This window comes from Bombus pyrosoma, linkage group LG15 (assembly GCF_014825855.1).
Source record: "Bombus pyrosoma isolate SC7728 linkage group LG15, ASM1482585v1, whole genome shotgun sequence".
NCBI classification, from domain to species: domain Eukaryota; kingdom Metazoa; phylum Arthropoda; class Insecta; order Hymenoptera; family Apidae; genus Bombus; species Bombus pyrosoma.
The window spans coordinates 8,969,721-8,991,392 of NC_057784.1; the positions used below are offsets into that span (position 1 = coordinate 8,969,721).

Sequence of the window (21,672 nt, forward strand, 5' to 3'; positions counted from 1 at the left end):
TATTTTTTCGCAACGCTAATTTCCGGCTTTATTGTAAATTCAACTTGAAACAAAAGTATTATACGTACATATGTATATCACATAATTATCAAATCTAAAACTTTTCTATGATATTTCTATGATACAGAATAACAAAATCCGATTATATATTAGTTTTCTATATTTTACAATATTACATTTGAAAATATGTTCTGAAAAATTACTGTACAAAAGAACACGTGAAGTTTTCGTTGGCAAGGTTTATGATACGATCGTAAAGGAAAGTTACTTTTAAGTAAAAATTTTAAGATATCAATTACAGTGATAAGAGAAGGGGATTAAATATTTTTACCAATAGTTCCGAATTTGTTAACTTTCCTTACACTCCATAATTGTGTATCATGCGAAGGAAGGTATCACGTGTTCTTGTGGATCGGGATGCTATCTAATACGTTTGGATATCATAAAGTGGAATAGTCACGCAGGATTTCTTGTTATCAAAATAACTTCCAAATTTTATTTTCAGAGAATATTTGGACGAGGTACGATAAAAGTTCAGGTAAAAACCAGTATTGCTCGATAATCGACATTGCTATCCCGCTCTACGAAGCGGCTCTGTCACCCAGCAGCGTAAGAATGCAAGCACGTGGATTTAGGAGCGTTCTGATTCGTAGTTTCGTCGAAATCACGTGAAGGCCACGAGGCTGAGTCGGCGCATGCGCAGTGAGGGAACACCGGCTCGTTAGAGACGTGCCGTCGGATGACACTATGACACTCACGCCGCGCCGGTGCTTTCAGATTTTAGACTCGGAGGCAGTCGGAAAGTGTAGGTTAAATCGCGCGATTCGCGATCGTCACTACCGCTGTTAAAGGAATCTAACCATCCTCTTAAGTCAACTTAAGTGTCCCAACTATTAATCTCACGGAAGTAAATCCGTAAGTGTCACCCCATACACATAACAAGAAAATTATGCGAAATTCGTGACATTCGAGAAGTTGGCACGAACGATGCACTGCATCGTTTTCGCCACGTGAAAATCTTTTTGTCGTCCATACGCTGGTAATTAGTATATACTCATCTATTTGCATCTCATGTAAATTTCGACACTTTGCGACTCGTTTGCGCTCGGAGAAACTAAATACCTAGCGAGACAAAAAAATCTACCGGCGTATTACGATGTGCTCATTTCACATGTTTTAAAGAGATCTATATATTGCGTTATACGTATGCCTCGAAGATCCTTTTGTCATTAACGATCTCAAAAAATAGACAACGTGACAATACCTAGGAAGAGTATATAGAAAATTGTGAAGTTCAAAAGAAGAACTGAGGCGTGAAGAATTAAGAGGACAATCTGGTTCTTTGGTTTCATTCCAATCTTAAGTAGTACTATTCTTCAGTCCAAAAAATACGTAAGTAGTATCTTCGTTATTCCATTATAATTTTTTACAATTTTTTTATTTCGCATTGTTGATAGCATAGTGTTTCATTTATAATTCAACACATTCACGACCAATGATTTTAGCAAAATCTTGAAGTATAAAACCATACAATTCTGTAATTAAAGCAAGAGCAAGAATTTGAAAAGTTTTTCGCTATATAACTATTATTAATTAAAGTCAATATAAGAAATTCTCCTTTCTTCAGAGTCACTAACAATTGACCCGCATGAAAAACCATATAAAACCATATTACAATCAACGGTCGTTAATGTGTTAACATGGATCAAATAGATCAAATAACAATTTGTATCAAATCATCTTCTATCTCCATTGAAAGAAAAACGTAGAAAGCACTCCTGTGTAACCTGCGGAATTAATTGATTCGTACCGCGGTCGATGCCACATGAGAATGAAAACATTCGGCTGCGCATTGACTACGATTTCTTATGTAACAGAAGCGCGTAGGATTATACAATTGATTACAATATGCAGCACTATGCAACTAGAAAATTTCGATAAAATTTATTTGTAGTTGCGTTCTGTGATAGTAAGCACATAATAGTGTATTATCATTCGCGAGAACCAAACCACTTTGTTTACAAACAAACTGTGAGATAACATTCGTTGGAAGTGCGTAACGAATGTCACGTAGAAAAGAGTTTATCTGGTTGGCATTATTATCTCGCTTATGTATCAAATATATCACATATATCGCTCTAAATATACCCATCAGAACCATATTAGATGCGCGAGGTGTATGTACACTGCTCAGCGAAACACGTGCGCGTGATAATCGATCTGAAAAATTTCTGATATGCATTTGTATTTGCATTATACGTAGGAGAGACGAGAGCGCCAGAAAGCGCGATTATGGGTCTACATTTCAAAGAAATGCTTTTATCGTGTTAACAAAGAAAGGAAAGTGACACGACTGATCAGCAGTTATGGTTGGGAAGAACATTATTAGCAACGTTTATTGTTTAATGTCCGCCGTTTTGAATGACGCGAAGGAGGGATTGATTAGCTGGCTCCTGACCTCACGACGACGGAAACAATAAATAAATATTGCTCGCGATTTTTATTCCACTGCTTTTTTTTTATACATTACTGATTATAATTGTGTTTTTAATATTCAATTCAAGATTAGTTATTTAAAAAATCAAATACTTTTAAAAAATACGAACTTTGACTCTATATCTGACTGACGTATTCTGCCAACCTAAACAGTGCTAATCAATTTAATGTTTATATTATGACCTATTGTTCAAATTTTGTTCAATGTAATATTATACATATGTTTATATACATTTTATCCTTGTTTTAAATTAAAAAACATCATTGTATTAATTTTGAAAAATGAAAAGGTCTTAAAACAATTTAAATGTAATAACGTAACGAAAGTAGTGGATCGTAAGGATCGCCTTCGAGGTTTGTTAGCCGATTTCTTCTCGTAACCGGCTTGACTGCTCTCTTAAAATGCATTTTGTTCGTTTTTACGTACGCATGCCCGCGTGCTTAGTGCCCCCGCACCAAGTACTCGTGTTTTCCGGTCACTCGTCTCTCCTTGGACGCCTACCCGGGAGACAGTTGTATGAACACAAGACGAATTGTTTGCACGTATTATTCCCACGCGTATACCACGACATCATGCATTTCCGGAGAAAGTGGAGAGAAATGTTGCAATTTGTATCCACTGCCTTTTAACCAGTAAAAAACAAAAATCAGAAAATCAACAAAATTGTACTTATCATGCATTTTCCTCCTGTAATCTTCATACTGAAATCCGTTAAACGATTAGGGTTCCATACTATAATGAGCTTACATTGCAGGTGATAATGAATAATAGAATTCCTGGTAACAGAATTATATATAGATATATCGAAAATAACCTCTATGCGAGATAGTTGTCTTCTTTTCATATTTTCAAAATGTAGGAATATGAGCTTGTACGGTTGATAAAGTTGAGAGGAAGTAGTATGCACCGCGGTGAATGTACGATAGAGTTTGTCGCCCCTCTGATACTTACGTAACACTTGATCGTTTTAAAAGCGTGTACGCTATTTACTTTTAGGAGTCAGGTTAGCGTAGGTGCTATTGTGCCACGTATTAACTTTACGTGTTCCTTTCTACTTTATATGTATTTAATGACGTAAAGTATCTCGAATTGTGGTAGATCAGTGCTATTCTTTGAATATGATGTTTTTAAATTCGACATTAGTGTTACAAAATTAATCGTGCTATTTAGATGTTGAAATTCAGTTTTGAAGTGGAGTACCGGCTTAATAAGAAATACATCAGATTGCAGATGAAGATACTTACATATTTACGTACGCATTATTGTTGCATTACGTTATGTGATTTATGCATCGACATTGTTGTATCAGTCTTTCACGGTTTATTGTTCCACATATAAATCAGCAAGAGTCAAAAGGCTATCTTTGCTTAAACGAATCTCAATGTTTCTCAAATATAATTATATTCTAAACGTGGCATGACCTTATCGACCGTATAAATTTAGATTTATTGTTGCCTTGTACGAATCTTAATCGTCAAACGTGATATCTTATACATCCCTAAATTTTACACGGTCCCTAAATTTTATCGATTAGGAAGGAGAATGTGACCCAGTCGTCGTACTTTGTGAGAATATCTATACAATTCATCGCGCAATTCAATGACATTTGCTTTATCGATAAAATCGAATTCCTAGTGACTCTTGAAGGTACAATTGAAAAGAATTCAGATCGATAGTAAATCGATCATCGATCGATTGTGGACTATCATTCATCACAAGAGAATGTTACGTCGCGCGAATAAAAAGAATAACTAAACGAAACGTTGAAATAAATTTGTAATTTAAAAGTTTCAGAACTCAAAGATTTGAATATTCTAAAATTTGCGAATTTAGAGATTTAAAAGTCTGAGACTTTGATCATCCAGAATGTCATCTATAATATATAATTCTAATTATCAAACTCGGAAATTTGGCAATTCGAAAGTTTGAGGATTTAGAAAGCTAAAAAATTACGAACTCGAACTATAAATAATTCCTGTTATAGATAACGCACGTGTATTCGAACTGTTCAGGCCCAGCTAGCATTGGCGTCAGAACCAATTATCTCGGCACGCGATTTTCCCTTTTTTTATCGTTATAGAAAAGCATCTCGCGAAATCTACGCGCGAGCATAACGTGCGCCTCTTCTTTATGGTTTCGGCCACTAAACTTTGTCCGGTAAAATTCCGTACTTGAGGGTGTATAGGCGGCAAGGATATGTCGGTTATCAGGCTGCTTCGAACCAGAAACGCGACGGTGATAACAGCCAGAGGACCGACCTCAACGGCGCCTTCGATCGCTGAAATATACCGATTCCCGAGAACTTTTACGGTCTAAGAATCTCAGCGCTTTCAGCCAGTAGCTTGTAACAGATTAGTAGCGCCAATGATGAATTGGCTGATAAGACTTTTAGAAATACATACTCCTTAAGCACGTGGTCAGATCGTGGCCTAAATAGTAAAAACGTACGTGATGTTGCATGAAAGTTTTATGGACTATTTCATTATTCTAACTGTGTTTTACTAGTTTTTAGGTTACCAAGAGACTTTCACGTGTCTATTTGTTTAATGTATTAAGTATTATTGAGTTTATTTTTTTCATTTCTTAAATTATATTTTTCTTTTCCTCACGGTCGTTAATATCCTTTGATCCTGACCTTGTCTGTCAATTATTTTCCTGTTTTGTGATCGTAGCGTCAGATAGTGATTTATTGTGCGTGTTCTTTAATAAGAGACCGCTCAAGGATGAGTAGGATTAGGACATATTTTTCAAGGCTGTTCTTTAATGATACACAGCCGTAACTCGTGATAGAAGCTGATGCTATAAAAAGAAGATATTCAAATTTTGCCAACTGGTTTCTCTACCGATTTGTATATACGGTTCTTGACTCCTTTTTTCCTCTCTCTCTTTTACTTGTATTATGTACACGTAAAGGTGAACCGGTTGCGAAGAATCCTTTCCTCCGATCGAATGTTTACATTTCATAAAAGCAAACAATTTTTATGAATTCCTATCTTTAAAAGCAGCATCTTTTTTTTAATCAATTTATCGAATTTTCTTATATATGAAAAAATTATTATGTTGACGAAAAACTTCATAACAAAAAGATAGGCCAAATATCGGACGTATTTTCAATAATAATCATTTTTAGCAGCCTCTGTTTTTGTATATAGCTGTTGTCTCATTATCATAGGTCAGGCATTCTCACAGATCCCATTCTCTGGAATCATTAAGGTTTCGCCATTATACATTCTTTCCTCTTTTTCTTCCTCTCCCTTTCTTTCGCTCTCTATCTTTACGTATATTCAGGTCCACGTTATCGATCTATTGTGCAACGAGACGATTTGCATAATTGGCGCCGATATATTATTAAAAGAATACACATGCAAATGTTAAAGCAACAAGTTGCTATCAACAGAAATTATTTGCTTACTCGATTGTTTCTCTCGTTATCAGCGTCAGTATTACTTTGCGTTAACGTAACACTTGATGACACTATTAACATAGTTCTTAGGCTGACATAAACATTTTGCACACAAATTAATTAGGCGGTTCGGTTAATTAACGGTCAAGTAAGTACGTTACAATGAAGTTGAATTAATGTCAAAGTTTTATCTGGCGAGCGTTAACTCGTTGCAGGCCGATAAACAGAATCATACAATGTTTTTCAAACAGTAGACATTTTTGCCTCAATATTCTATTAAATATATCGTTATAGCGTTAAAAATCTCATGTTATTTCCGATTTTAACTCGTAGATATGTATTCTGATGCCATTTTGCTGAAACTGCAAACGTTTCATACGTTGTTTAACAATTTATTAATTAAGTAATTATATGTTGATTAATTGTCTCATAAAAGGGTTTATCATTGGTCGTGTTATCGGTGACCGATGTTTCTGACTTAATAATTTTATGAAATTCCTGTCGCCTATGATAAGTCAAGGACTCGTATACTTTCCAGCTTTATCGGATTAGTCGTAGTCTAATTCCACACGTGATTCACAATAACCCACGACCTTCTTTTATCTCCGATTGATAGCAAATTAACAATAGAAGCGAGTTTCATTATAACTGAAACGATCGTATTGAAATACGTTACTTTTTGCATCGACTGGCTCGTTAGATAACGTCCTCTCAATATAAATTCCGCGTAATCGTTCTCACAGAGGATTAAAAATAATATTTTATCAATATTAATGACTGAGAAACGTGTATGCCTTGCAGTGGTTCTTCGTTTGTTCTAATGACAATCTATATGTCGTTGCATCGTTAATTCCTATGCAAAAATATTTATATAAACTCATTGACAAATATATACATCTTTCATTTTAATATACTTTAAGTGGGATAAATACGGCTGGATCAATAACGCATGCACAGTGCACTATAGTTCAAAAGCAGCGCATTGGTAAACAATGCCTACACATGAACAATTCGACTTTCTTCAGATTAAATACGACACTAAATAAACACAATATGTAGAAAAGACATAGTTAAACATAGTTTGGGTTTCCTTTCGATCCATTAGACGCGGTTATTTTAAGCAATCGTTAGCCGGTGACCAAACGTCACAAGCTAAGATCATTTGTATACACACGTGTGTCTAACAGCTAGCTTTCACGTAACCCACCCTATAGACCGTTTAGGACTATGTATTATTTGCTGTACATTCACAGGTCGATAAAATAACTTCGTAGAGTCAATAGAACACCGTATCTTCCTTTTCTTCGAAAATGCATTCGAGTTTACATTAGTTGGCTTTTAGACTTTTCACTACAGGGTATATCATGATATACTCGCGTGTAGTTCTCGCTAACTGTCTTATTGGCTGTATTATGTTCGATATAATAAATCGTTTCTCAGTTGGTAAATTATCGGTAAGATAGATTATCGGTAAGTTTTGATGACAAAATTATTACGAATGTCTAGTAAGACGTTATAGCATTATCTGGTCAGTTACTAAAGGAGTTATATTTCCAAGAAATCGCGAACAATGGCTAGATAACGAAGCAGAATCTCAACCAGTTAACATAGTACCTACTGTATCATAGAAGTCAGACAATTGGACTTGTTCCAAGGGCGGAACACGTCTCGTTGCATGTAGCGTTTTGAAGATGCGCCACGCTAATTTTAATCGCGGTCTACCCGAAATAGCACTACGACTGCGCACTTTTCCTTCTCGAGACACGAAATGTGAACATACTTTATTCATGACAATACCATTCGTCCAAATTTACTGACCTTTTAATGCCATCCGATCGAACATGTCGAATTGCTATTTATATATAAAACCAGTCTAACGGTGTTTACCGGTGGTAGGTACGGAATGCTTATCAATGGTAGAAAAAAGGAACATACATTCAAAAACTAAGAGATTGTCTGGACTGGGTTAAGAGACGTTGGACGTGATTCGCTTATTACAATATAAAGTCCCAACAGCGAATTATGAAATATTATGATGCGACGCATCGCTTCCAGCATGACTATCGATCATTATCTAATCGAATCTGTATTTTTCATCTACTTTTCCTTCTACAAAAATAGATGATTTTCTATCAATTCTATATATTTCATCATTGAGCGTATAGTTATTTTACGCAACTGTTGCATCATTCTGTGACCTTTCACGTAATCCTTGTAAACATTACTGATTTAACGCGTACGATTTTCTTTCATTATAAAAATATAAAGACCTATACAAGAGAAAGACACGACACGTAATCTTTTCTGTTTTTCATACGGGAGCATCGTTTTAATCCAATACCTTACCAAGCAATTACATATTATCAAAAGGATCTTTTTATTACATTTGCTTATAGCGTTCTCTTGCAAAATACATCAAAATTATTGATCTCATAAGTTATTGACCATCGTATTTTAGACATCATATTTCTTGTATACTTAACGATTTTCCCTGTAATCTTCATATTTGTTCCCTGTGATATTGTTTTCTATAAATCGATAATAGCACGTGATAAGTTTCAGATCTGTCACGAAAACATGTTGTGCCTTCAACGCGCATTTTTATGGATATTTTCCTTAGTAGTCGGAACGGTAATTATGGAATTGGCGGTAATCGCTCCCAATCGGTTTCGAGAACAGCAGCGTGGTGCCCCGATGTATCGAAGACACGCAAGTTTATCAGCGAGAATTAAGATTTTGCGCTCGAAAAATTCATATCGCCATATTTCGGCTTCTGTGTGATAAAGAAAACGAAGCAATCATTCTAATTAACTTGGACGTTTCTGTGTCATTAGGTTGAAATAAATAAATTACACGCATACATAATTAATTTTGATAAATGCGTAGTAAAATTTAACAGATAGATAGATACTTCATCGATCTAAAATTCGTGTCGATGTTTCAACCTTTTGTACATCATTGTCGAAGTATCTCGAGTTTTCCAAAGTATCTAGATCTTTCGATGTATTACTAGTATTATTGTTCAAATAGTTTCGCAAGACACGATAACTGTAAATTACAAGAAATTCTATTTGTTCGAAAATTCTTACATAAATGGAGACTTTCGTCGTGCCGAGAGCATAGATCGCATGAAATCTAAACATGGAAAGTTTCTCGTCTAGCGGTTCGTACGCCGTACGAACTTTTTTTCTTAAATTAATCAGTTATCGGCAGAACAACAATTATTGTGCAACGATTTATAGGAGTTCAACACTCAATGACAACTGGAAATTTTATCCCGCAACATTGAAAATATATTGTTGTTTATATATTTGCGACATAAGTCTTATATCGACGAAAAATAAAATAAAATTAAAAAATCATCATAACATGCGCTCTGCAACCGTTGTAGAAAGTGTCACCAAGTGGACCATATACAGTAAATGAGATAAGAGATTGTCAGTCTTTTTTCTCCCTTCTTTTTCAAAGTTACTTTTCTTATACTACAGCGCTCGATCCTGGCGCCTCGTTAGCGTAATGATAAACAATGCTTAAAGAATGTATACTTTAACCTCGACCTTTTGTTATTTACGACGTCAGTGGACAGTATTGCACGTCATATTGCGTTTAATTTATTTCCTTTTTATTTCAATTGTCAATAATTCTTTGCTAGCACTTTCTTCAAATTAATCGTGGATACGTAATATTTCCTAAAAAGATATTAGAAATTGCAATTATTGTTATTATTATTATTATTATTATTATTATTATTATTATCATTATCATTATTAATACTGTTAGAAATTAAATATATTCGTGAATGGAAGATATACGATAACCCTATTGTTGTGACATTTGGTAGAGATAGAGAAAATTCACCAGAAATAGAAATAGGAGACAAGGCGCGATAAGTTTATATGGTTGAAACTCGAAACATCAGATTTACGACATTGCTATAACGCTTCTTAGCTGTGCTCGCGTACTTGCTTGGTTCCGGTCTGGTACGTGTTGAGTCTGGTTCGAGAGCGAGTCTCGAGGGACAAGAGAAGAGACTATTGCTACATTTAAAAGTCGTAATTCCACTCCGGGAGTAACATGACCACTATGCGTCTACCCTGTCGCGCAAAACACTCCACTGTGATGGAATTGTATAAAATTTTCAGTCTGTGTTATTCTTTTGGATAGAAACAACTGAATTATCATATCTCGATTCCATTAATTAAGTATCAATAATAAAATAGCTGAGCTATTCAGCGAAAGTAAGGAATATCTTTGATGTTGCATCCGACTGACGGCTTTAATCGATCACCAACGCAAGTTTCAAATTCGAATTCTATAAATTATTCCGTGTCACGATGATATTTCTTTCTTCTTTTTTTTTTTTATTAGGAAAAATTTATATTTGTTCGTAAGTTAGTCAATAGAGTATTTTGCAAGGCAAGATACAGTTTCGATAGGTAGGTGAACTTTGTTCCCTTTCTTCCATATCTTCCTCTAAAATTCGCTTACGTCTATCTGTAAATATTTATCGAACAATTTCGGATTTAGACGAGATTGTCTGATAAATCATGGCGCATGACGATTCACGTGATTCGAACACACGGTCTTGTAATATTGTTGGCGAAATTTTTGGCAGTGAACGGCGCACGTTCCTTGCTATTAAAGATTTGGCGATTTGATCATTCATGCAACACGAATTCCAGTTTCGACAGAGTGCTCGGCAAAAGCTTTCTGCGATGTGAAATTGGATCCCATTCTCCAACTTGCGACCGAAAAACTTCTCGATGAACGAATACGACAACGATCTTAATTTTCAAGTAATCTATTATCAGAGAGTGTTATATGCTAATTTAGAAAGTCGATATTAACACGTGCCGCACATATTTAGATCGTAGATACCAAAGGGAAATTTTTAATAACGTGTTGTTAACGTTGAGTAAGAAATGGATGTAATTGTTATTTATGTGAAAATTTTCAGTAAACATTTTTATTTACTTTGCGAATTATTACTTGAGCGAATATTCGGTAAAAATTTTGGTAGAAATAAATTTAAAAAGTTAGATCATTTAATTTATTTCATCTACTATCATGCAATGTGTTTGCGGATCGGGTCAATTAAAAATATTCTAAAAGATAATCCAAAGTAGAAAATATTTCGATATTCTAAAGAACAAACAATTCTTTTCCAGATCTAAATGTGTTCCATAGCGATGCCTGCTGAGCTACTTCTGGGGCATAGTCCTCCAGTGTACAGCTCGCTTCTGTACAGTCCCTTGGTAGCACCGACGATTGCCAGCAGATCAGTGCCACCTAGAATAAGGCCATGCTTGTCATCTGGTTCCTTGGCCATAGATAGCATTCGCAACAGCAACGATGGCGGTAGTAATAAGCAGAAGAAGAGGGTAGTGTTTGCCGATGATCGTGGCCGTCCTCTTACTCAGGTACTCTTAATTCCTATCTTGTACCGACTAATTGTGAAAGGAAATAAAATAATCCTGTCTGTAACGCAAGCTTTACTTGACTTTCCACTTGTATTTGAACTTTCTCGCGATATATTTTATTATCTTTTATATCTTTGCAAACCAATTATTTTTCAATTTTTATTAATATTATATATATATATAATATAATCGAAAAAATTTTAACAACCTAAATTTTTAAATATTTTTTTATACTATAAAACTTGTACACAGTCTCGTTTTGTTCATTCGAGGTTAATAAAGCATTAATCAAATTTTACCTTCACGATTCGAGTGACGGAAACTTAATAATTTATTGTTAGTTAATTTAACTTTACTCCGTATATACATCAATTATTTTTCTTCTAGTAATATTATTCATGTACATTACAGATCGTTTAGAAGATACAATATTTTATATTTCGAAAAATCTATGTGTCTGCTACTGATACTTCATCTTCTATTATGTGATTTTTAGGTTCGAGTGATGTCGGAGCCTAGCAACGTACCTCCTCTGTGGAGTACCACTTACCTGGCTGGACTAACTGGACGATTTTTAAATTCGAAAATTGAGAATGATCAATTTACAGAACTCGTGTCACCTTGGCAAGTAACTTTCCCCCAGCCAGCTAGCGATTACCTCGCCTTTCGCCAGAAACTTGATCAGGAGAATGTTAGCCTGGAAAACGTGATAGTGAAAGAAACAGATCAGTGTCTAGTGGGCACCATCAAAGTACGTAATCTGGCGTATGACAAGGAAGTCGTGGTCAGGGCGAGCAATGACTCCTGGAAGACACACGAGGACGTTCATTGCACCTACGTCGAACAACCTGGTTCGCCCGCGCTGATCTTATACGACACTTTCCGCTTTCGATTAACTCTACCGTTAAAATCGAATATGATAGAGTTCTGTGTACGATATCGTACTGATGGAAAGGAATACTGGGACAACAACGATGGAAAGAACTTCATCGTCCGCAAAAAATTGGAGGTATGTACATCTAATTTTTTAAATTTTTATAGAAATGTAAATCTACATTAGCGATCATAAGTATTGAGATACTTACAACTTTCGTTTATTAGTAAATTCTAAAAAATTTTATTTTATTTAGTACTTTACATATGAAATAACAGATTTATAATAAAACAACTAGAAAGTGAAAATAGTAAAAACCATTCAATTTGTATGTTCTAAGACTTATAGCCAATAGTGTACATTCCTTTCCTATGTCACTTATACTATTAATTACTTTATAACGAATATATGATTCAAGCCTATTAGAAAGTACATAACTCGTATCACAACTAGACCATCGTGTACTCTACTATGTACTGATCTACAGTAAACGAATATAGTATATAAAAAACATTTGCACGTCGCAGCCACGAGCACCTGCCAAACGGTACGATATCCTGACGACAACCTGCGACGGCTTCTCGAGCAACGGCATGCGAGACAGCATATCTCGAATCACAGACGCGACTAGGGTGAACGTGCGTACGTGGAGCGAGTTCGCATCCTGGCAACATCTCGCGAACGACGCTCCATACTGGTGAATTTTCGTCGCTGGTCACAAACGATGTACGAAAGTCGTACGAATTCTTCCAGTCTGCTTGGTTTAATGATCACGAGACGCAGATCATGCGAGACGAGGGGGAAAAACGCATGCAACACACGTGACATACACAAAACGGTCGTACGAATTACGTGTCTATCTATATGAGAGCGCGTAGTATACACGAGCACCAGGAATAAGAGAACGGAGAAGAGAACAATGGTAAAAGGAGGGAAGCGATGGACTACAATTGAGATCAAATTGTGGAAAGACATGCTTGCATAGAAGGGAGAGAATCGGAGGTCGATAGCGCGGAACAGGCGAGAAAGGAGGCACTAGTCGCATTACATATATGGTAAGTTGATCTTGTACACCTTACTATACATGTATAATAATCCTCCAACGATTTGTGTACGATATTTGGCTAATTTTGCGAGTGAAAATTCTTTATTCATGAATTTTCCTTAATAGGGAAGCAAGATCAGAAACACAGTCAGTTCTGTAAGCTCGAAATCTACTTGTTATTAATGAAGATACAGAAGATAGATAATAGAACAATTGATTAGCGATAAACAAGAGATCAATTAATTGACAATTTATTAATAATAAAGAAGATAACGTTAAACTTTCGCAAAGTCACGTTGAAAGAACAAGTGTAAGGTAACTTATAGAGCTACCAATACACGTGTACAGGTCACGCGCGTATTTTTATAAAGGCGTCCTTGCGTGTGTTTCGAAAGAGAATCGAAGTAGAAGGAAAGGGAAACGAGCGACAATGCCACTGGCTCCGCAATCAGCATAATTCTGCGATTCGAGCCGTGAATAGCGTGTCGGGGATCCTTTCTAAAGCCTAAACTGTCTTGAAAATTTGCGAAGAATTAGCATGCCACGTTAGCATGTATCTTTTCTCCGTCCTTGCACGCACAGCATATATACGCTTAAAACTTTCTCTCTATAAATAACAATCTGGCGTGGTGCGACGATAACAACCGCGACCGGCGAGTCGCCTGACTCTAATCGCCTCAACTAAAGGTTGTTACCACGCGTGACAAGATACATTCATTTCTTCGTCTTCGCTTCATTTCCTCTTCTTCTCGTTCGTTAAGTCAATTTTATACATGGTCACACCAGACTTACTCAAGGTGGTATTAGATACTGGTGATAGTAATAGAAAATATATCAGTTTTCATAGTTAGAAGAGATACGAATATTTGTAAGTTCATGTTTCGAAGGAGTAGATCATAAAATAGTTACTAAATGCAATGGTACAATACAGTTACTCTGTGTACTAAATTATGAATATTTCTATGAACTAGCAATATTCTTTATTATAAAATTTTTTAAATAGATTCAGTATACATACTTAGTTGTCTGAAATTTAGTGTTGGCAAATGTGAAAGTCCCTTTAAGTCGTAAGTTCCACAAACGGAGGACACTTGCCTCGTCGAGTGCGAATGAACTTCTTTCAGGTCACACGAATTCAATCAAAGATACTGTTATCAACAAATTTGCCGCAGTTAATCCGTACTAATTTAAAAACATTGACCATAATTTAATGATCAAGTGTTAATTCGCCGTTTATTTTCTTACGCGTATATAACCATTACGTAAATATGTATACCATCAAAGTCATAAGGTAAATACGAGCAAGCTCTTACACGCTCTACTTTATTGGTAAAGTTTTCCCATTAACGCCTTAATATTACTCATAGTTCTTCCGTGTTCCTTTCTAAGTATTTCACAAAGGCGACAATTTAAGAGTGCCTTGGAACACTTTATACATCGCGAATTATTTCACGGTCAAAAGAATCGGCAGCCGAATCCTTGGCCTACTGCCAGCAGTCCGACAAATGCGAACACATTCTACATACGTATTAGCATAAAGTAGTCTGTACATTGCAAATATACCTCCCTGATTCATGCGAATCTTTCAAGTAGACTGGACGTAAACACGAGACAAAATGTTGCTGTGTTCAACTTAGCCGGAGACCTGCAGGAAAGCTTGCGAAATCCGAGCCCTGTTCCCGCATATTAACCTACTTCACTTTATAGTTAAATCGGTCCATAACGTCGAGTCGCTTTTTGCGAACAGGTGACGTCGAACAATAAATTAAAAGATCGTTACTGTTTCGCCAACGAATCAAAATAACCCAGTGACCACTATAAAAAAATTTAGTTCAAGGTTCGAAAGCAAAAACACGCGTTTCTTAAAATACTGTTAAAAATTCTAGCAACTATAAATTATTTTCTCTAAAAGCCATGCTTCCATCTTCCTGTATTCGAATTTGCTCTTTAGGTACATACCTAAATACCTGTTAGGTTGTCCCAAAAGTTTCATCAACATCTTTTGTTTTATATTATTTTATCGAATTAAGTATGATCCATTTTGTTTCAATAGAAAAATGTTGGACGTCTATTATTCCCTTATAAAATGGAAGAAACTTTTGGGACAACCTAATACGATGTAAATGCAAGCTAATACACACTTGCACCGGTTGAGGCACGGTTGAAAAGTGGTGGCACAGGATCATATACCGTATCGGCTTCATGTTGCATTGTAGTCATGCCATACCACGCCTCGTAAGCTTTGTAAAAACTTTAAGACGTCTAGACGCGTGGGTTGACTGGATAATTTCGACTCCCTGCATCTCGACCGAATTGTTGTTCGCACTACATTTACGTTTTCGAAGCAGCGAGCATTTTTGCGAACGCGGCCAATACCTAATTTCAATATAGATATTTTACCATAAAAATCTCAATAGAAATTATAATTATTCAACAAGCCACTTGAAAAATTACGAGTAATTAAGCATGTATCCTGTCATGAATTTGTTACTTATCCGTCGAAAATGAATGGTACAGATAAGGACATAATTCATTGATAATGCAACTTAATTACGTCACTGATAAATATTCCGACCTTTGTCATAACGGAGACATAACTACAAACATCTGCATATACTCGAGTAAACAAAGCACTTAAATCATAAAGATTTATAAGGATTCTAAAAACAAACTCGGATATAAGCATTAAATTTGCCTGTTTTTGTATATCCACATACATTTGCAACGGAAAACACATTGCCTATCATATTTTTGTATCGCATTTGTCATATAAACAATATTATCGAAATCAACAGATTTATCCAATTTTTTGAAGTCAGCAACGTAAGTCAGAGAAGCTAAAATAACAATCGTCATCGAGTGTCGTAGGCCTACCGTAGCGGTGACCTTTACACTGCATGGCTCGTTGAACAATTCATTATGAAGCTAACAGTCTTGTTTGACTACAGTTCTTGTTTCCTCTCGTTTCAGATTGCAACGTGCAGAACAGACAATATATAGAAACACACAGAATAACCGTGCGAGAGAGACAATTCATAGGCTAAGGGTTTGCCGAACGTATTCGAAGATCAGGAATCAGGAATCAAGATATGATGGATATTCGTTCCAAAGTTTCCCCAAGCTCTGTACCAATTTGGAGATCGTCAATACGTCTTCTTCACGATCGTCATCTTCCTTCTCCTCCTCTTCCTCTTTCCTGGAACTTGGCTACCATCAGCCAAGGATGTCCGTCAAGATAAGTTTCCACCTTCGAGTTGACCAAATCTCGCTGGTCTCGTCCGTTTCTCTTTCTCTCTTAGTAACCACTCCCTTTTCGCGTATCCTTTCTTATTTTCTTTCTAACTTTTTTCTGTATAATACTCTCGTTTCTTTGAACTCACATCAACCGTCGTACGAATTTACGAGATTCTTTTAATGAGGTTTTTCTCTTTAGTTGGGGTGAATCGAGGGGCTTTAAATAAGTAACGCAAGATATAACGAAGAGTGTAGTTTAGAAAAAGGATGATAAGTTCTAAAAAATTAAAAAAACGAAACTAGATGCGCGCTTAGCGGTTTTGAATGGAATGGCGGTCACAATCGTGCGCGCTATCTTGAACAGTTGATACGCAATAGTTTTCTTATACTGTTTGTCGCGAAACTTCTATTCGAAATTAACGTTATTATTTTTCTGTGGAAAAGTTTCAATATCGCGTGATACGTTCCAGTCCTAACCGCTTAAAATGGGAAAGTAACTATGAAGAAATAGTAATTTGCGCGAGCGCAACTCCAAAGTTGACCAGTTCTAGATCGTTGTCATAGCATACGTGTGAGCGTAATTTCGAGAAAGAGAAAAAGATCAGTTGCTTCTTTTCCGATCCGGGAATAATATTTTTTCTTTATTGTTTGACCGGTGCTAGCTACTGTCTCTTTATCTCTACTCTCTTTTTTATTGGAACGATTCATGATAATAACTATAAAGAGACCAAAGTTACGCAACCTTGTTCGTATTAATCCTGTATTGCTTGTTATCGTTCGATAAATTGGTATCAGTTACCACGCGTATAGAATACTCTCGTAACGTGTCGCGCCTTCTGCACGACAAATTACCCAACGATTAGCACGTCGATACTCATATATACTCTTTCCTTATAAAATATCTTTAATCCCATATACATATACGTTTTCGTGTAATTGTGTATATGTCTTTATATACCTATAGATTCTTTTTTATCTTCTTGCACTCTTGTTGGGACGCTGTTGATATTCAATCATACGTTTCGCGAACATTTAAAGAATAATATCACAAGCAAATTTTATGTTTCAAGACGAAACTGAATTAAAAAATTCTAATCTCGACAATTTTGTGATGTATCCGCCATTACGAAAGCATAAATGCGTCCTTACAATTGGAATCGAAGCTGTTACTCGCGTATACATGCATATATAAAGTACAGCAACAGAAAAAAAAGGAAAGAATTCGTCTGGAGAAAATATACGACTAAAGATATATTATTTCGTTCGTGTAGGTCTATGGCATGGTTTGATATCGAGAAAAACATGTATGTTCGAAGAATCGCGTCCCGCATCAATGTTTCTTCACCTGGCTCTCAGAACGAATTCTTTTCGCGCACGTGTAATCTTACACTCAGCTACGAAATTCGATCCATATTCTTCCTTACTTTCTTCTCTATTATTTTTCATGAAGTACAAATCAATAGACTATATTATTATTATTACCGATACTATCATTGTTATCTCTACTACTAAGCACATATATCGTTATTACGATCGCATGACAAGAAATATATATATACACACACATCTAATGCATGCCAACGTAACATATATGCACTACGTACGACTGGTTCGTGTGTAGGAAAGAAAAACAAAACAATTTGTAATCTTTTTGACTTTTATGTCCCAAGCATAACACCCAGAGAAACAAGTATTCAGGAAACGAGATTTTCTTTGCAGGGACGTCGTGTGGCATGATGATGACAGTACATCTTCTTCAGTTCATGCGAAGAAACGGACTGCGGGATTGGACGATCGTGAAATCACAAGGAGTGAGGCCGTCGAGTTTGTAGAATAACATTGGGTGCAATTAGAAATACTTCTGACAAACTGGCAACTACTGGCTTTAATCCAGCTTGCACGTGATAATCATCTTATAGTCGATTTCTTCCTGGCTATTGACACCGATCTTCCCCTTCCGCAGGACTGGACGGCCTCTTCGTTCTCGATATCGCCTTCCATGTGGAGCACAATGGTGTCGGAGTGTTTTATTAGACATTATATATCAGATCTTGACAATGATTATTGTTCTTCAAACACATGTTCTTCTGTTGTTTATTCTTTTCTCTTAACGTCGTTGTAATATCTTCTTCACCTCTTCATGTATCTGGGTCGCGTGACTCTTTGAGGTTTTATCGTTTGCCTTCGTATTAGGTCCTTAATATACACTTACAAGTTGTACCTTGTATTTTTTGATACATATATATAAAGAGAGAATTTTTTTATACTTGTTAATTTTTCCTAGAGTTTTAAATGATTGGTTGTGAATGTATAGTGTGAAACGATTCCTAAAGAGTCGGTGACTTCTTTGTGAACATCTTTCTCTTTTTTTCTTTTTTATTTATTAGTAACATAGTTAATGATCGATCTATAGAAGGGCAACCGGAGACGATGACTGGAGATGTATCTTCTGTATATGTGATATAAAAAAGAAAATCATGGATGGGATGCCATTGTAAAAATGTATGTTTGCAGATCTACTTGTACCCAAAGTGTTCACTGACGAATCAATTCCTTCTTGTACTTAACTGATCGGTCACAAATTCATCTTGTCTGATATGATACTCATTTTATTGACACGTTTTTTTTTTTATTTTCTGTAAGCAGAAATTATGGCAAATAGGCTGCCAGCAAGTAGAATCCAGTAGAAAGGCAAGAACACCTCTTTTCTATTTTGTAATAAGAAGCAACTCTTCATAGCTCTCAACAATCTGTGTTTTATGCATATAAACAAAATTCACTACTTTTATTTAATCATTAATCTAGTATTTTGTTAATTCCAGTGAGACAAAGGGAAAATGAAGCACAAACTACTTATACATTATTGTTCCTCGTTGTACCTGTAACCCCTCAAGAATTAGCCCCCTCCCTTAACTCTTCTTTTTGTACTATATGTTGTACTTGATTCATTCCAGATATTGTACACACAAACGATTGCCAATTAATAAAAATTAAGTCACGGAAGAATATATCGAACGACTGAATATAGGAAAATCGAAGAAGGTGAAGTTTTTTTCACATATACATATAATATATAAATAATTATATGTTAAGTTTTATGCAGCTATATTAAATGGGATTAAACCAAGCAAAATACATTTACCAATACTCTACAGAGTGCAGTTAGGGCTTTTCCCGTTTTCTGTATATATATATTTATTGAACAATCACTATATTATATATGTATAAATAGCAACGCAGAGATAAAGCTCAGTGAGTTCGACGAACCGTGATGATGCGCTGTGTTTAATTCGCGTTTAGTCCGATAGAGCTCAGAAGAATGTCGCGAGGATATCTCTATCGCAATCAAATTGTATAGGCGTTTGCGTTTGCGTATTGCGTTCACAATTTATGAAAATTGCAACTTCTTTCATAAGAGCACTCTCATAGCCTGAGGTAATTTAAGCTTGTATAATTTTCTTTCATAAACTGTCGGTACAAACGAATTCTGTTTCAGCGTTCGTGTACCTGATCTTCGAGTACTCCTGTGAAAGAACTTGAAGAAGTGTCCTTTGTCTACGTAAATAAGCTTTTATTGCTTAAATTCTTACCATAGTTAAAACTCCAAGTTGAGTTTTTATCTATGCTAAAAAGTTAATATTACGAAAAAGTATCTATGGACAAATGGAAACCTCATGTTTCAACACGCTAACGCATTCGACCCACTAGATACATCAATTGCCAAGATATATATATATATATAAACCAGAGTTATCCTAGCAACATTACATTATAGTATAATTAATTTATATTAAATATCCCGCATACGGTTGTCCGTTTTTGATGAAAAGTGTATAGAACTGGTTAAAACTCGTTCTACCTACCGCACCGCCTCGAAATTAGTTATATATACGTACATTATAAGGGAAATGATTAAGAAATGCATGCATGTGAAACACATACGCTGTAATATATAGAAAAAATGTACAATTTCCTCTTGAGAGCCGTAAGACTGATAACTTAACACGGATACACAGAGACTGTACATATAATAATTGTTGCAAGACACAGGTTTGAGTTTCGATACAATTTGTATTGCAGATATGCGATGCGCTTCTTGCAATCTATATATATATATATATACACATAGATCCTATGTACACAAGCTGTTTATTTTTCATGGATAACGCGTAAACCGGTTGGACGGTAATTTTTTCGAAACTCTTCTCTCTGTCGCGGTAGATGTAGCGTTGAGTTCGCTTGTGAAAATTAGTTCATGCTTTTATATATATTATCCTTTTGCGTAGGAAACATATGACGTGTGCAGCGTATCATTATATATGTAATTATTCTCGAACGCTATATCACATTATATTTTTGTTTCGTTTCGTTTAGGTAGGATATATGTTCCTCTTTTAGTTTATTTTATTAATTTTTGGCATTCGTAACTCGAGATTAGATTTTTATCGCGTATTGTTATTGTTATGGTTATCAATTATTCGTCAATATTACTTTTATTATAAATGATTGATGCCGCGACTGCGCAAATTGACTATATGAAAAAATGGACATACTAAATTTTTTATTGTATAGCATAAGATGCTTTATATATACATATATATCAGATACTGAATTGTAAATATACTATCGTGTTATTATGTATATGAATACACGATATTTAGAAATAAAATATTTTTAAGCCGGCATCGCTGCGTACCGTGAAATTTATTATTTGTATATTTCAGCTGAAAGAGAAATGTAATAGTAATTATATCCTCGAAATGGAAGGTACTATAAGCTAAATAAATAGCGGTGAAAAATTGTTATTTAATGATTTGTATTGGATTAAAATATACTGTAAAATTTACTATCGCTTCTTATTATTTTTCCCAATACTGATGTTTAGGAACATAATGGATACAAAAATAGAAGCAAAAACAAATTTTTTCGTTTAAATCAGACGACACGGCTTCTTTGGTTGACTATTTAAAATTATTCACAAACAAAGCTGTTGATGATTAAAGATGACTTTCTCTGCATAATCACGATGTTTTATCGTCATTGTTTTCCAGGTATCGTGTTTTATTTATGTTCATTCGCAGTTACTTGTTATGCACTATCGGTAGAGGCGTGCGAAAAAATATCGCTTAGAATCGGATCGAGTTGTCAAAAATATTTTGTAATTTGATATTGTCGGGATTTCCGAGAATTTTGAGATTC

General features: G+C 35.4%; 1 protein-coding gene across 7 annotated transcripts; it reads left to right on the top strand.

Moving 5' to 3' along the window:
• Positions 1 to 750: 750 nt before the first annotated feature.
• Positions 751 to 21,319, top strand: LOC122575651 (protein phosphatase 1 regulatory subunit 3C-B). 7 transcript variants are annotated; one of them, XM_043744945.1, is made up of 7 exons: positions 752 to 1,392; positions 10,583 to 10,696; positions 11,069 to 11,320; positions 11,817 to 12,329; positions 12,722 to 13,249; positions 13,366 to 13,554; positions 16,210 to 21,319. In XM_043744945.1, the coding sequence occupies exons 3-5, from the start codon at positions 11,075 to 11,077 to the stop codon at positions 12,893 to 12,895; spliced, it is 933 nt and encodes a 310-aa protein (XP_043600880.1). In that variant the 5' UTR covers positions 752 to 1,392; positions 10,583 to 10,696; positions 11,069 to 11,074; the 3' UTR covers positions 12,896 to 13,249; positions 13,366 to 13,554; positions 16,210 to 21,319. The 7 variants fall into 7 exon arrangements, with proteins under 7 accessions (XP_043600877.1, XP_043600880.1, XP_043600878.1 ...); XM_043744943.1 differs by lacking the exon at positions 13,366 to 13,554 and having other exon boundaries at positions 16,210 to 19,908; positions 19,970 to 21,319; XM_043744940.1 differs by lacking the exon at positions 13,366 to 13,554.
• The last annotated feature ends 353 nt before the right edge of the window (positions 21,320 to 21,672 follow it).

Coding starts and splice junctions, on each gene's coding strand:
- LOC122575651 (XM_043744942.1), top strand. CDS start 11,075: ATGTGTTCCATAGCGATGCCTGCTGAGCTACTTCTGGGGCATAGTCCT. Junction 11,321..11,816: donor GTGGCCGTCCTCTTACTCAG/GTACTCTTAATT, acceptor TGTGATTTTTAG/GTTCGAGTGATGTCGGAGCC. Junction 12,330..12,721: donor TCGTCCGCAAAAAATTGGAG/GTATGTACATCT, acceptor TGCACGTCGCAG/CCACGAGCACCTGCCAAACG.